Genomic DNA, 15,898 nt, shown 5'->3' with positions numbered 1-15,898 from the left:
ATATATATATATATATATATATATATATATATATATATATATATATATATATATATATTATATATATATACCCTTAAGTTAAACAAAATTCAGGGAATGTAACGTGACTCCTCACTTGATATAAACTCACACAAACAAAACTTTTGAAAAAAATAATTCACTAAAAATATCCAGAGCTGACTTAAGAAATATCGTTCCCATCACTGCAGGGATACCCAAAACTTCCAGAGTGCCTGTTTTCGATCTTTTCCATAAAAAAAAAACATCATTTTCCCATTTCAGTACCTGGATAAAATCTGGCAGCCTGACGCTTTCTTCAAGAACGGCATCCGGTCGTCCATACACAAAGATTGGGTAACCAATGAATATTTGGCCTTTTACACTTCCGATGGCCATATCAGGCTCTTCAGCAGGTGAGGATCACTATTACCTACTGTGTCTTCTTCTTCTTCTTCTTCTTCTTCTTCTTCTTCTTCTTCTTCTTCTTCTTCTTCTTCTTCTTCTTCTTCTTCTTCTTCTTCTTCTTCTTCTTCTTCTTCTTATTATTATATTATTATTATTATTATTATTATTATTATTATTATTATTGATTATCCACACTTATTACAGTGCATATATTTAAAGACAAATCAATATTATTAATCTTGTTATTCCCCTTTTCAATCTGATCAGATTGAAAAGGGGAACCGAACATTCCCGAAAGCCATCTATTTGACTTGTCTTTTGATATATGTACATGTACATAACTTTTGCTTCTTTTTAAGACTCATGCTACTATGAGTATTTTTCAATTATTATTATTATTATTATTATTATTATTATTATTATTATTATTATTATTATTATTAATTATTATTATTATTATTAAAATCCATGGTATTTCTTTCTCCTTTTTCCTCTTGACCTTAATTCGATAGAATAAGAAAATAACACCTATACAGAAAGTATTTATTGAATAAAATAGGTTCATTCTTTGCTTCTGTTAATCAAGACAGATAGAGATAGATATAATATATATATATATATATATATATATATATATATATATATATATATATATATATATATATGAAATTTTTATCACACTGTGATTTATATACAATCATGAAGCTACAAATGTTTTAATATCCAACTCACGCTACTTCTGGAATATCCCCGATGGAGGATTATCAACGGAGGGAAATTTATAAATTATAAATGGATCAGTACTGCCGGGTCTCGATCCTCGACACAGTTACCTTCCAACGACTCCAGTCGACGGTCTACCTACTGTGTATATGTATATATATATATATATATATATATATATATATATATATATATATATATATATATATATATATATATATATATATATATATATACAGTACACATATATATATATATATATATATATATATATATATATATATATATATATATGTGAGGGTGCTCTCAACTAAACATTATATGCAGTTATTATATCGCATCTTTCTGTTTATTTTTCATAGCCCTTTCTGAATGGCGTAAATCTTTCTGAGAATAATCATACATATTTCTCTTTTTCCAAGGATGAGCATCACCTTAAGCTGTCATTTCGACTTCCATCATTACCCTCACGACGAACAGAAATGCGAAATGCTGATACAGAGCCGTAAGTTGCTATATCAATTGTTATTATTGAGAGAGTTATAGATTGTTGATATATATATATATATATATATATATATATATATATATATATATATATATATATATATATATATATATATATATATATATATATATATATATATATATATATTTATATATATTACATATTATATATATGTATATGTGTGTATGTATAAGTGAATCACGAAAATATGGAACGTGATGAATATATAAATAAAGACAAAATCCACGAAGGAAAGAGAAACAGTGGAGTGCTGCAAGACATTTCGACTTATAGTCTGCTAAGTAAAGGACTATAAGTCGAAAGGCCTTGCAGCACTCCACTTTTTCTATTTCCTTCGTGAAGTTTGTCTTTATATATATACATATTAAAATATAATATACATATAATATATACATTTATATAATATATACAGTATATGTATATATATATATAAATACATAAATTATATGTGTATGTTTGTGTGTATATATATATATACATATATATATATATATATATATATATATATATATATATATATATATATATATATATATATATATATATATATATATATATACTGTACATATATTTGAGGAGTATGTGAGTGTGTGTATGTGATTCCCTACAGGCAAGGATGCTTTTAAACTGCGTATGGAATGTGCTGCAGTCTTGTGAGCCATTAAGTTTCAAATTACCTCCCAATTGAATGCACCGGAGCACAAAAACTGGTAATGAAAGTGCCAGAGATTTTGCGTCATTCCATTGTCGTGAGATGGAGAGAATCATCACTACAAAAAATGTCTCAAACTCATCGTTTTATTTTTTTTTATTTTCTTCATGATTTTGTTTCGTTTTTTTTTATAATAAACTGAGAAAGATTTTTGTATTTCACTGTCACTACTTTGGACAAGAACTTCACATCCAGTCCAAAATTTTGGCGTAGAATTAACTACCTCTTAGGGGAATAGGGCTGTCAGTTCACCTCACGCTATGCACTGTAGGCATTACTTAATGGTCTTTGCAGCGTCCTCCGGCTCTTAGCTGCAACCCCTTTCATTCATTTTACTGTTCCTCTGTTCATATTCTCTTTTTTCATTTTACTTTCCACCCTCTCCTAGTAATTGTTTCATAGTGCAACTGCGAGGTTTTCGTCCTGTTACACCTTTCAAACCTTTTTACTTTCAATTTCCCTTTCAGCGCTGAATGACGTCATAGATTTCATTCCATTCCACGAATTAACTAACTCTTCTATCTTAATAATCAGACATTTATCAAAATAAATAAAGAATCTCATTAATTAATTTGTATCACGCTTGACTGGTAAAAAGCCTTAGCTATCTATGCAGACAAGAAAGTGTCAAGAAGAAAAAAAAAAGCATCTCCACTAAACAACATCAACAAAAGACTGTCGACTCTAAAGTACGTTTTCTGCATCTTCCTAATCAGGTGTTCTCTTCTTCTTCTCTCCCTGGCAGTGTCTTACAAATCGGACACGGTGCAGTTCCAGTGGTGCGAGAGCTGGGCTCATGCGGGCAGCAAACTGGACGCCGATATTTTCTCATTACCGCATTTTTCTCTCGCCAAGTATGAGCACGAAGTGTGCAATAGTAAGTTGCAGGACATGTGATCTTTTGTGTATGTTCATTCGTCTGTCATAAAGTTCTAAGGCTGTCTATAATCAAAACACAAATTTTCCTGATTAAATATCTCCGCTAGATACCATCCAGTTTAAATGAGGCCCTGTTATTAATTGTATTAATGCACAGAACAATTATGTGAGTGATAAAGTTTGCATATATATATATATATATATATATATATATATATATATATATATATATATATATATATATATATATATAGTTACTAAAACTGTTTTATTGTTGAGTATTATGTATTACAAAAGCGATACATGTTCCCCTACCGGCCCCTAACCAATTTCTCTCGAGCGTTCCGTTTGAGGATGTGTTGACAAAAACACCATTTTCATTTTGTAAATGTAGAAAACAGAAACTTTTGCTTAGACAAGATATGCTACTGAAACTTATTCAAGAATCTGAAAAGTGTTTCATTTAGTGGAGTTAGCATGACATACATGAAAATTTTAATATCCTAAAGGATATTTTCAAAAGTTATGGTCTATTTTAGGACAAAGTTGTGCGTAGAGTCTACGGTATTTGGGCGCCTATTTTCAGGATCATGGTGACAGACAGAGGAATACACACATCACGCACGTCCATACATGATGGTCTACCTTAGTAACAAGCTTGACTGAAAACGCTCAGGTCGCCAGCAGTGTTGCCACATTTCCACACCACTGACATCCACGCTTGCCTAAATTTTAAATTCTTTCAACCATATGTAAAATCTAACGTATATAAAACAATATACCCTTTCCTTCACAGTCTAAAGATGATTTCCAATAAACTCCCCTTATCAAGTTAATTACAATCAATTTTTACATTTATTAAAACAATTTTAAACAGATTTAAGTTACCTTGATTAGATGAAAACCTACAGCTGACACTCTGTTGTCGTCTGCATTCGATGTGTCGATCAAGACATCGCTCCTCAATCGACTTCTGCTGCTTCATAATTCGCCGTAAATAACCATCCTTTGAGGGCTCTTTATTCAGCCATTATTATGTAAAATATAAACATGCAAATGACCGAGAATATAGGACAAAGAATCACATAATATAAGAAACAAGTGTATCTGACCACAATAAACCCCTAAAAAGAGTGTGGAAATTTTTTCCACACTTGGTGTGGCAGACCGTAAAATGAAGACGCCACTTCTGCACCAGATCTTCTTGTGCATCAAAACTCCTACACCGGAGGCCACATTTCCACGTTTCGGTAACACTGTCTAAGACGTAAGGACCTTACTGTTGTTGCTTTTGATGAAACTTTCCATTTAGTCCTCAGTAACGACTAAATTTCTCCCAGGTGACTACCCATGCGTCAAGGCGGTCTTCGTGCTGGTCCGTCACCCAGACTTCCACATGTTGCACACCTACGTCCCCACAGTTCTCATCGTCATCCTTTCCTGGATGTCCTTCTGGATCGCTCCGGATGCCACACCAGGTAAAGTTGTGCTGGAGAAAAGGGACCTTTCCCAAAAATATCCACGTTGGAGAAACAAATCCACAGTTATGTAAATGTACGTATATTTAAAGATGGATCAGTACAGGTAGCTTTCGGGAATCTGTTCGATTTCCCTTTTACCGAAAACTATCTGTACCTATCTATCTTTAAATATAAGTAATTTACATAACTGTGGATTTGGTTCTCCATTTGAAGACTAATGCCACTATGGGTATTTTTTTTAAATATCTGCAGTACACTGTTTTTGAAATTAGCAATGAAATTTGTTAGTTCGATGCAAGGGACAACGAGTCATAATACCTGAAAGCCAAAAGCTATTTAGTAAGTTAGTTATGTATGTCTAGTCTCATGATTAGATAAAAGAGGGAAGGTTGAGTATAAAGGTAATTCTCCTACCCAGTGCCAAAGCAAAATACTAGAAGAATCTACAGTAAACCTTATCCTCGTGGGTAAGCTGCACTGGGGCAATGTAAGATCAACACCTAATAACTTGTATGAACATACAAAAATATTAGGAATTCATTTAAATTGTCATTTTAATCCATCTTCATTCCTAGATAACAGAAATGCAAAATAGTAGTGAATAATGTTATCACTCTTCTTACGCCAAGTCATCTTTTAGCATCCCCCTCAAAGCATAGCAAGCCCCTTTTCCTTGCATAAACTTTCTATTCTTACTGGAAATTTTGGAAAGTTGCAGCAATTCAAAGCCTCACAAAGTTGGTCCCAAGGACTAATTTTAAATGGGAAGCTGAGATTAGAACAAGACATTGTTATGAGGAGCTGAATTGCAGCAGCTATATAGGAAGAAGCTTTTAACGACGATGATAATTAACCACAGATAAATTCCCACAGCTCGCGTGACCTTGGGAGTAACTTCGATCCTCACGATGGCGACCCAGTACTCCCAGTCAACGAAAAATCTCCCTCCAGGTAAGATCATAGGACCCACCTGCTGAGGTGTCGTGTCACTCATTAGTATGAGAGAATGAGGGTGGAACAGACAGCAAGGTTGTTAGACGTTACGTCATGATTTTACTATAATTTGTTTTACATTTTTAAAGACTCAAGAAATAAATGAGGCATTCTCACTTCTTGAGTTCAGTGTGTGTGTTTTAGAATCTATGACCATGATGGCATGTGTGTGTGTGTGTGTGTGTGTGTTATTTATACGAGTGCATGTAAATAAGTAACTATAAAATAAATAAACTGTGTAAAGGGATTTTATTCTCAGAATTGGCATTACTCACAAAAGTATACCATCGCACACCTGACACTTGCCCTTCCTTTTCAGTCTCCTACATCAAATCCTTAGACATCTGGATGATCACATGTATGGTGTACGTGTTTGCTGCCCTGCTCGAGTTTTCCATCGTCTACCACGTCCACTACCGGCGAACTAACGGCTTGGGCCAGGGAATTATCAGCCCAACTCCAAATGGACCGTCACAGGTATAGCTGCTCGACTAAGAAATATTTTTATCGAAATAAAAAAAAAAGAAAAAACATACTCTCCCCTAGACACTACTTTAAGTGTAATTATCAAGAGACTTTCGTTAATTCTATATATTCATTATCTGATTTTAATCATGTATAATTATACATTTTCCTACTCATACACTGAACATAACATTCATTGAATGTCAGGTGCTTGGCGTCTCCAGCGAGCGTTTGACCCGATGGACTCTGGCCTGGAAGAACTTCTGGCGGGGGGACACCGCCATCGACGAGGCCTCGAGGATTCTCTTCCCCCTCACCTACTTCTCTTTCGTCACAGGATACTTCATCCTCTTAACAGGATCCCAGCAGCAAGGGTCTCTCTCGGCTGAGATTCCCCAATAGCCAGAGGAGAAAAGATTGCTGTTTTCCAGGTTAAGGACGTCGTTTTCGAGTTCCAAGAGTATAACAGGAGTTCTCCTTATCTGTCATTCTTGGCCCCGCGGTTGGGGGCCTCTTCATTTCCTGAGACTTTCTTCTTTTGATTGATTTTGTTATCAACTCTATGATTGTTATTGATATTATAAACTGAAGTGATATTGTTGATGATGATCTAATATATATATATGTCTTGCAAGAACATGCCATGAATCCTTACTCATGAAGGCGAGTCTCAAACCTCTCTTAGTTTCGAAGAAGGATCTGGTTCTGTCTGTGAGAGTTCATAGATGCATGATGTTAAAATGTACACTTATATTTGTATAACTAGGTAAAGGCATATATCTTTAGGTAGGCTTAGCCTGTGACTCTTTGGAGAAGTGAAAGTACCTCAAATATTGGTGCTGCTAAAAAAAAAAAACAAGAGAAAGAAAGCTTTTAGTGCTACATAGACTTCATCATTTAGTCTGTATGTTCACCTCATAGTTATGCGCTGAATAAAATCACTGGGGGATTTTATATTTCAAGCTGATTTTATCTTTATTTTGCAGAGGATGATAAACACAGATTGTTTCCTTTTGAGTCCTTTGAAGTCATGAATATTCAAGATTCGTGACACTAATTTTAGTTGAATGTGCATTGATATTTCCAGTATGTGTGATATATATATTGTACACAAAAAGTAAAGCCTTCCTATCCCGGGAAATTAGGTTTTTCGGGTAGCTGGACCCTCGCGAGGGGTCAAAGGGTCAGCTAAGTCCTTCAGTGACCTTTTGCTGTTCTCACGCTTTAGTTACAGAACTTCTAAAGAGAGGAACTTTTGTGCCATGGTAATAATATCCACTGCACTGAAGGACCTTCAGTTTCAAAGGGATAAATACAGCCATTCCTAATTTCTCTCTCATATATATATATATATATATATATATATATATATATATATATATATATATATATATATATATATATATATATATATATAATGCCTCAACTCATTCATTAGTGGATTAAGAAGGTTTTACTGTTGTGCTGTTATATATATATATATATATATATATATATATATATATATATATATATATATATATATATATATATATATATATATATACATCGTCACATACATGTAAATATCTGTAAGTATACAGTAACTTATATACGTGTGGGCAAATACATGATCAGTTGTACAACCTTTCTCAATTTTGGCAGCTTTTCTGCTGGTATCCTTACATTATAAAGTTTATTCTGTCCATACATTTTCTTTCATTTATCCTATAATGTCTAAGAGCAAGAACGTAGAGGAAAACAGATTAAGGAGCTGAAAGGATATCAAGTATCATCCGCGTTTATCCGCCTGTCTTTTTCGGAAGTTATACAGTATGTATGTATGTATATATATATATATATATATATATATATATATATATATATATATATATATATATATATATATATATATATATATGGAAGTTTCATAGAAAACCATCAGGACTCACCAGTGCTGTGTGAGCTAATTCGTCTGAAACTTCAAGGAGAAGCAAGCAACCTTATTGATGAAACTTTTTAGTGTGTTCATTTTTCTCATTTTATTTTGGTTCATCTCTTAATTATTTACTTGTTCCTACTGAAATACAAGCCATTGCCCATGAGCTGGAAGTTTTTTTAAACTTGGTAACAAGGTAAGTATACTGGTGGCTGTGAGGGCGAGAGGAATGAGTGAGGTTACACCCCAACTCGCCACCACCTGGAGCACTCCTTCTTTGGCCGCCGTCAAGTTAGGACAACGTTACTGCTGACTGGTAAGTTGAAACTTGAGAGTGTGTTTTGGTTTTAGTGGCTTGTTTGCTGTCCTTTGGATAAATAGCGCGAATAACGGAGGGCTGTGAATTGTGAGCTGGGGACATCTCTCAGTTAACGTTTGAGTAAACAGCAATGCATAAAGGCGAGGAACACCTTCATCTTATGATTTTTCCTTGGCGGGAAATATAATATGTCCTCCCACTGACTGTAACAATCATCCGCAGCTCTGATTGGTCATTGTCTATGGTGACGTCATATCACTTTACGTGTTGAATGCCACACCTACCAATTCCGCTACTGCTGTTTACATCACACGATGGTTGCTATATGAAAGCAACAGAAAAATCTTTTAATCCTTCTTGATATTAATGTGACGCTTTACATTGTCTGTGTCTGATGATAGAAGGCTTTAAAGCATATTCGTAAAACTATGAAATGATAACTGGATAATGAAATACTCCTTATTGATTGTTAAATTTCAATTTTTTTACGCTGAATATTATTAGTTATATATTTTTATTCTAGGTTACGCAGACGACAGCTTGCATTGTAGCCAGATAATCGTGGAATCCTTTGAAGCTATTTTATTATACTTAATATTCTATTTCTGCTCACCATATCTATTCTAAATTAAATATAATTAAGTTTAAAGCCTTCATTTTATTAGAACACATTTTAATAGCTGAAATTCAGTGAATATTCATACAGATGTTTCACGACAGTAACTTACTTGTTTTCAGTAATAAAATAAAAGTTTTCAGAAGAATCCAACTTGTTCTATTTATCAAGTTTTATCTCTGTTATACAGCCTTTCCATGGATCAACTCTTTGTGTATGATTATGCACTTTAAAAATGCAAAAGAAACAATTATTTTATCCTTAAAAAAGAAAGTCACGTGAATTTTAAGTTTATATTTTAGGATTAGAGTGCATCTCACGTCAACAGTTTCGTGACGTCACAGTTTGAGCGGTAAACTCTTTGGTAGTTAACACTAACCACGACCAATTACCGCTGAAGATGATATAGCCAGTGAGGAAAAAAAAATACTGTTTCCCGCCATGAAGGTGTTCCTGTGCTTTATGGAATACAGACTGAATTAGCAGTTTTTTTTAACATGGAAATAAATTTAATATTAAATCAGTAATTACAGTTCATATAATCTTCAAAATGGTGTAGGATGAATTTTGATGGTCCCATTCTTCAGAACATATCGGAAGCCTTTTAGCGTTGTTGGCTATGGGGATGTAGAAACCGGTGTAGGATGAATCGTCCCTTCCGCTCAATAAATATGTAGCATCGGAGTTACTGTGCTTGCTGTTGTTTTTATATTGATGTGATATATATATATATATATATATATATATATATATATATATATATATATATATATATATATATATATATATGTGTGTGTGTTGTGTGTGTGTGTGTGTGTTTAAATAAAAATTTAATGCGAGATATTCAATGAAAGCGGTGTAGGATGAATCGCCCTTTTCACTAAAAAAAAAAAAAAAAAGTAACTTATCGGAGTTACTGAGTTTGTTTGCTGTTGTTTTTTTATATTGATGTGATTATATATATATATATATATATATATATATATATATATATATATATATATATATATGTGTTTAAATAAATATTTAATGTTATATATTCAATATATATGTCTCTTCTTAGTATCGAGAAAATACGACTAAAGTTTTAAGTTTTATTAATTCAAAGACTCATCACAGTCTATATATTTCTGCAAGTGGCCCGAGTTCAGAGGTATACATCAGGCCTCTTACTCATTTCTTACCACAATTATGGGAGGCCTCTGAGCTAGGACGGTGCTAGCATATGGCCCACCTGAAGGTGGAAAAGAGTAATTTTTATACTTCGCATAGTCGATTTTAACTTTTTTTATTTGGTAATGCCCCCTCCCATAGGGCCATTCTAACAGCAACGGAAATATGTCTTCTATGGTGACGTCAAGTTTTGGACTTCCATGAATGAATTCCGTGCTTGCCAACGCTGCTACTGTTACGTCACAGTTGTTCCCATAATGCACCAAAAGACAAGACTAAAGCTGGTTTTATATTAATATAACGCTTTACAACATCTGTGTCGGTTATCAGATGGCTTTATGACTTTTCCCTGAAAGGATAAAATTCAAAAATAAAGAAATACACTTTATTAACTGTAATCATCTCATTCTTTGCGTTGAAATGGTACCAGTTATCATATTTATTCTTGATATGCAGACGACGCCTTGCATTGTAGCCAAAGTACAATCAAACAATTCTTAACACTCATATATTTTATTTGATTAAGTCCCCTTTTCAACTCAATTTACCAATTTTAAAGTCAATATTATTAAATTATCAGTCCTCCTTTTGTGAAATTCTATCTTATAAGCTAAAATTTAATATATAATATAGATGTTTTTGGCGCTTACCTTACGTAGATTTAATACAACAAAGAACCCACTTAAGTTTATATGTGATGTTTTGTTTCTGCAAAAATGCCTTGATCTGGGTCAAACAAAGACTGAATATGATTAAGAATTTTAAAAATTAAATTAAATATAATACGATCGCTAAGCCAGAATATCATTTGATTTCTACAGTGCAACACATAACTTTTTTCATGACGTTAGTAAGCGTGGACATTGACCAATCACAATTGGGAATGATATAACCAATGAGAGAGAGGGATTTCCCGCCGTGAGGGTAAACCCTTCGTTTATGCATTGCTGTTTGAGGACGACAGCTGCCTCCATGGGAATTGTGGGGGTGGGGGAGGGGGGATTTTTAAAGTTTTTGTTTTATAGAAGGTAAAACTATTTTAAAGAGCATTACTTTGATTGACTGTGCTTAAAAATTAAAATAGATTCACTTTGGAATTTTTCAATTGGAACTAAATCTAATCATTTTAATTATATTTCACTTACAAAAAAACGTCCTTTCTCCCGCCAAAACAATAGCAGTTTTCGAGTGTTGTATGGAGGGCAATTAAAAATCCCAAAGAAATTTATATTTATTTATTTTGAGATGATGTGAGCCAGAAATTTATCTCTGTTCCACAAGTGATTGTGTTTATTTCTATTTATACTATATATATATATATATATATATATATATATATATATATATATATATATATATATATACAGTATATATATTATATATGTGTGTGTATATATATATATATATATATATATATATATATATATATATATATATGCCTCTCAAGGGTTTAAAATAGGCAATAAAATCTTTTATCATATGCCTCATAAATCTTTGTTTCGGATGGAAAGTCAAGAGTCAAAGATCTACATCAGGCTTTGTACTCCTTGATAAGGAGTAAAGAGCCTGATGTAGACCTTTGGACTCTTACCTATATATATATATATATATATATATATATATATATATATATATATATATACTGCATATATATACATATATTATATAATATATATATACACATACATATATACAAATAGTTTATTCAAATTAATGTTGACTATGCCAGCACAGGTCACTGCCCTGAGCCATCGAGTGAGTGATAGGGATGTAGACCTTTGGACTTATTCTTAACCTCCATCTGAACAAGGATTAATTTGGCATAATCAAACAAAGACCCAAAGAATGAATGGGTCATTTCATCAATAAAAATATGTTACTTTCACAAAAGGTTTTAAATCTCTTAAAGGGTAAATATATATATATATATATATATATATATATATATATATATATATATATATATATACATATATATAATATATTTATATAGTGTTTGTTTGGTGTTGAGGGTCCTTGTGACCCTTAGAATCGCTTACAGGGAAGTGTCTGTGCTGGCATAAGCCACCTTAATCTAAACCACCCACCACAATCTCCGGTTCTTTATGCATGTGCGTGTCAGTCAGTGTCCACACCAATGCCTTTACTCCCTATCGTGCCCTAACACAATTATGGTAGGGGCTTTGGGGAAAGCCTTCTGCTGGTATATTTTTCTTGTTCAGTCTAATGTACTTTAATTTAGTTTTATTAAGTAATAAATAATGTACCTCCAATAGTTCTATAATAAAAAAAGAGGAAAAAGATGAAAGGCCACTTTAGCAAACCTCCAAACAGCACTGCATAAAGGCAATGAACACCTTCATTTCATGCTTTCCTTAAGTGGGAAATGTGTGTTTTTTTTCACTGGCTATCGCTATCATCTATAATCCCCTTTGTTACTCTAGATTGTAGACCCTATTTCTTCTGAAGTTCACATGTAAACCTGTATCCAGTTAGATACACAGAGGAAAGATGAAAGAAAAAAATTACGTTCAATGCTGTTTTATTAATGCAGACCTCTATAAAAATGAAACTATAATCTTTGATGAACATTTCTGTACATTGAATAAATGTATTGATTTTTGTGATATACATATCAGTATGTGAGAAAAATAAAACAGATTTTGACGTATGAAAAACCCATTTTTGTTAGCCGCTGTGAGTCTCAAAGGAGTTACATCCTCATGGTACCCCCAGGCCTAGAAAAAGAGGAACTCAGTTTATGGCTGATGGGTTTACTTGAAAATACTGTAGCAGTTTTGCATTAAACTCACTCACTTTCATTACAAACCCATCATTCAAGAAACAGGTATCAGAAACTAAATTACATACGAGTATGCTAGAAGGACATTTGATTAGAGCTGTATCATAACATTCTTAAAAATTATGAATTTCATGAAAATATATTATTTACACTATTAAGCTGCCAACTACTTGTCTTTCATTATTTTTTTAATATTGCATGCTCAATTGCTAATTTCAATATATATGTTCTTCTAAGTACCATCAAGAATAGTAAGTGTGGATTACCAAAAAAGTAAACAAATATAATACTGAAAGATATATAAATAGTTTAAAAATATTACACGATCACATTCATCCATTCATTTTGCCTAATACCCTCACGTTTCTTGAGAAATAACTGTTTCTGCTTTTAATGGAGCCTGATCAAATTCTGAGTTATCAGTATCTCTTACTAAATCTTTTTCTTCCAAAGGGCTACGGCTACATTCCACATTCCAGTTGGAAGGCTCCTCTTTAATATAAACAGTTTCATGGTTTCCAAAGGGGAATAATTCTTCTCTATCTTCTAATTTCACAGTAATATTGGCACTGCTTTCTAAACTGTCAACAGTCCTAGTAGTCAATTGTGAATGACAAATTTCTTCACCTTGGAGACAACCAGGAGACTTGGGTTTATCACTAATAATTTGATGTTCAACTTTCCTTAACGACGTTTCACTTTCATGTATCTTCATGTGTTTTTTAAGATATGCCTTTAAAATAAACCCTTTGCCACATTCTTGACAAATGAAAGCTTTTTCATCATTGTGAATTTTCAAATGAATATTTAAACTCCATTTCTCTGTAAATCCCTTCCCACAATCTTGACACACATAAGGTTTCTCTCTAACATGCTTTCTTACGTGCACATTCAAACGATTCCTTTTAGCATATGACTTACCACATTCCTTGCAAGAAAAAGGTTTCTCCCCTGAGTGAGTATTCAAGTGAATGGTGAGGTACCGCTTTTCTGCAAATGCTTTTCCACATTCTTCACATGAATAAGGCTTTATTCCTGTATGAGCTCTTTTATGTACATTGAGGCTCCATTTTGAACGAAGTTCTACACCACACTCATCACAAGAGAATGGCCTCTCTCCTGTGTGCATTTTCATATGAACAGAAAGCTTCTGTTTTGAGCCGAATCCTTTTCCACATTCCGGACATGGAAAAGGCCTCTCTCCAGTATGACTTCTCATATGTACATTGAGAGTACCTTTTTCACTAAAAGCCCTCTCACACACCTGACATGAATATGGTTTTTCTCCAGTGTGGGTTCTCATATGAACATTTAAATTATCCTTTTTACTAAAGGTTTTACCACATTCCACACAAAGCCAAGGTTTTTCTCCAGTATGAGTCTGCATATGTCTCTTCAGATGTTGTTTTTGAATAAATGCTTTTCCACATTCCTGACACAAAAAAGGTTTTTCTCCAGTGTGTGTTCTCGTGTGAACATTCAGATGTCCTTTCTCGGCAAAGGCTTTTCCACATTCTTGACATGAAAATGGCTTTTCGCCCGTGTGAGTTCTTATATGGTTGGTGAGAGTGTCTTTCTGGCCAAACCTTTTCCCACATTCCTGGCAAACAAAGGGCTTTTCTCCAGTGTGAGTTTTTATATGCTTTTCAAGAACTTGTTTTATAATGAACCCTTTTCCACATTCATGGCAAACAAATGGCTTTTCTCCTGTGTGCGTTCTCTTATGAACATTAAGATTACATTTTTCACTAAATGCTTGACCACATTCTTGACAAATAAAAGGTTTTTCACCAGTGTGAGTCCTCATATGGCTTTGTATCACTGCTTTGTCTCTAAAAGATTTCCCACAAATTTGACATGCGTAAGGCTTTTCTCTACTAAGAGCTTTTTTATAATGGCCACTTTCTAATAAACTGGATGCATCTTCAGTTTTTGTCTCCATATCAACAAAAACGTCAAAATATTGAAGAATATTCTAACTGATACACTAAGAACAAGGCCCTTTTAAAATATCCACCATATAAACTCTACAGAATTAGTTCTTTATGAAGATTTCCTTGACTATCAAAAATCTACCATATCTACCATTCCTTGACTTCCTCCTTAATCAAGCATTATTCATGATAGATATACAAAATTAAGAATTAATTTTTTTAATAATTTTTCTGCAGAAATACAAAATGAAATCTAATAAAACATCTGTAATGCACCAGTGTCTGGTTGCAAACTATATGCTTACAATAAACTATGTGCACACTAAGATAATTTTTCTTGAAGTATAAATCATGAGGAGTTCTACTAATCTAATAATTTTCTGACAGAAGCACCGTATTCAAATGTGGTCCTTAAAATTTTGTCAGCAAATTTTTCATCACTGTTTAAAACACACTGAACTATGACAAAAATTTCAGTTATAGAATGAGAAATGTGAGGTGGGTTTAAAGCTACTGACATGTTCCTTTTTAACATAAAACAAGATATGTCTTACAAAATTGCATTTTCCCTCTCTCATATGAATACTATTGTTATTTCAAGTGCAATTCAAAGTGTGCATTCAGGCTGGTAGTGCATGCAGAATCTGTCTTGTAGTTGTTTCACATCTTGGACATATTCTGAATTAAGAGTGTAATTTCCAATCCTTAAAGTTGAAAATTCCCTTATTCTCCACTCTCTGAAATGGAAATACATTGCAGTAGTTGAATATAGGATCATGGTTGTGAACATCAATGATTGTCCTAATATTTAGAATTAAAGAGAATGTGTTATTACAAAATTCTTAAACTTTGTTTCATAAATAAAAACTCCATATATTAATCAAGTCTGAACATCAAGTATATGTACTCACTGGGTGCTGATTAAGTACTTACAACAAACAGTGGTAA

General features: G+C 33.0%; 2 protein-coding genes across 3 annotated transcripts in view; one reads left to right on the top strand and one right to left on the bottom strand.

Annotated features, from left to right (window-relative positions):
* The window catches only part of LOC136846017 (glycine receptor subunit beta-like), a 38,162-nt gene extending 31,105 nt beyond the window's left edge, over window positions 1-7,057 (top strand). Inside the window, exons 5-11 of one of the 2 annotated variants that reach the window (XM_067116638.1) lie at window positions 283-413; window positions 1,551-1,633; window positions 3,115-3,246; window positions 4,589-4,726; window positions 5,603-5,680; window positions 6,042-6,199; window positions 6,395-7,057. In XM_067116638.1, the coding sequence (XP_066972739.1) occupies window positions 283-413; window positions 1,551-1,633; window positions 3,115-3,246; window positions 4,589-4,726; window positions 5,603-5,680; window positions 6,042-6,199; window positions 6,395-6,589 (915 nt within the window). In that variant the 3' untranslated portion in view covers window positions 6,590-7,057. The remainder of the gene's footprint in view (window positions 1-282; window positions 414-1,550; window positions 1,634-3,114; window positions 3,247-4,588; window positions 4,727-5,602; window positions 5,681-6,041; window positions 6,200-6,394) is intronic. The other variant, XM_067116637.1, reaches the window with a different exon arrangement.
* Window positions 7,058-13,246: 6,189 nt separating this feature from the next.
* LOC136845538 (zinc finger protein 208-like) overlaps window positions 13,247-15,898 on the bottom strand; it is a 38,608-nt gene continuing 35,956 nt past the window's right edge. The window contains exon 5 of the mRNA XM_067115718.1: window positions 13,247-14,991. Coding sequence (XP_066971819.1) covers window positions 13,375-14,991 — 1,617 coding nt within the window. The 3' untranslated portion in view covers window positions 13,247-13,374. The remainder of the gene's footprint in view (window positions 14,992-15,898) is intronic.

Source organism: Macrobrachium rosenbergii, chromosome 14 (genome assembly GCF_040412425.1).
Source record: "Macrobrachium rosenbergii isolate ZJJX-2024 chromosome 14, ASM4041242v1, whole genome shotgun sequence".
Lineage (NCBI taxonomy): Eukaryota > Metazoa > Arthropoda > Malacostraca > Decapoda > Palaemonidae > Macrobrachium > Macrobrachium rosenbergii.
Note: the sequence above shows the minus strand (reverse complement) of the source record. Positions and strands in the feature narration are given on the sequence as shown.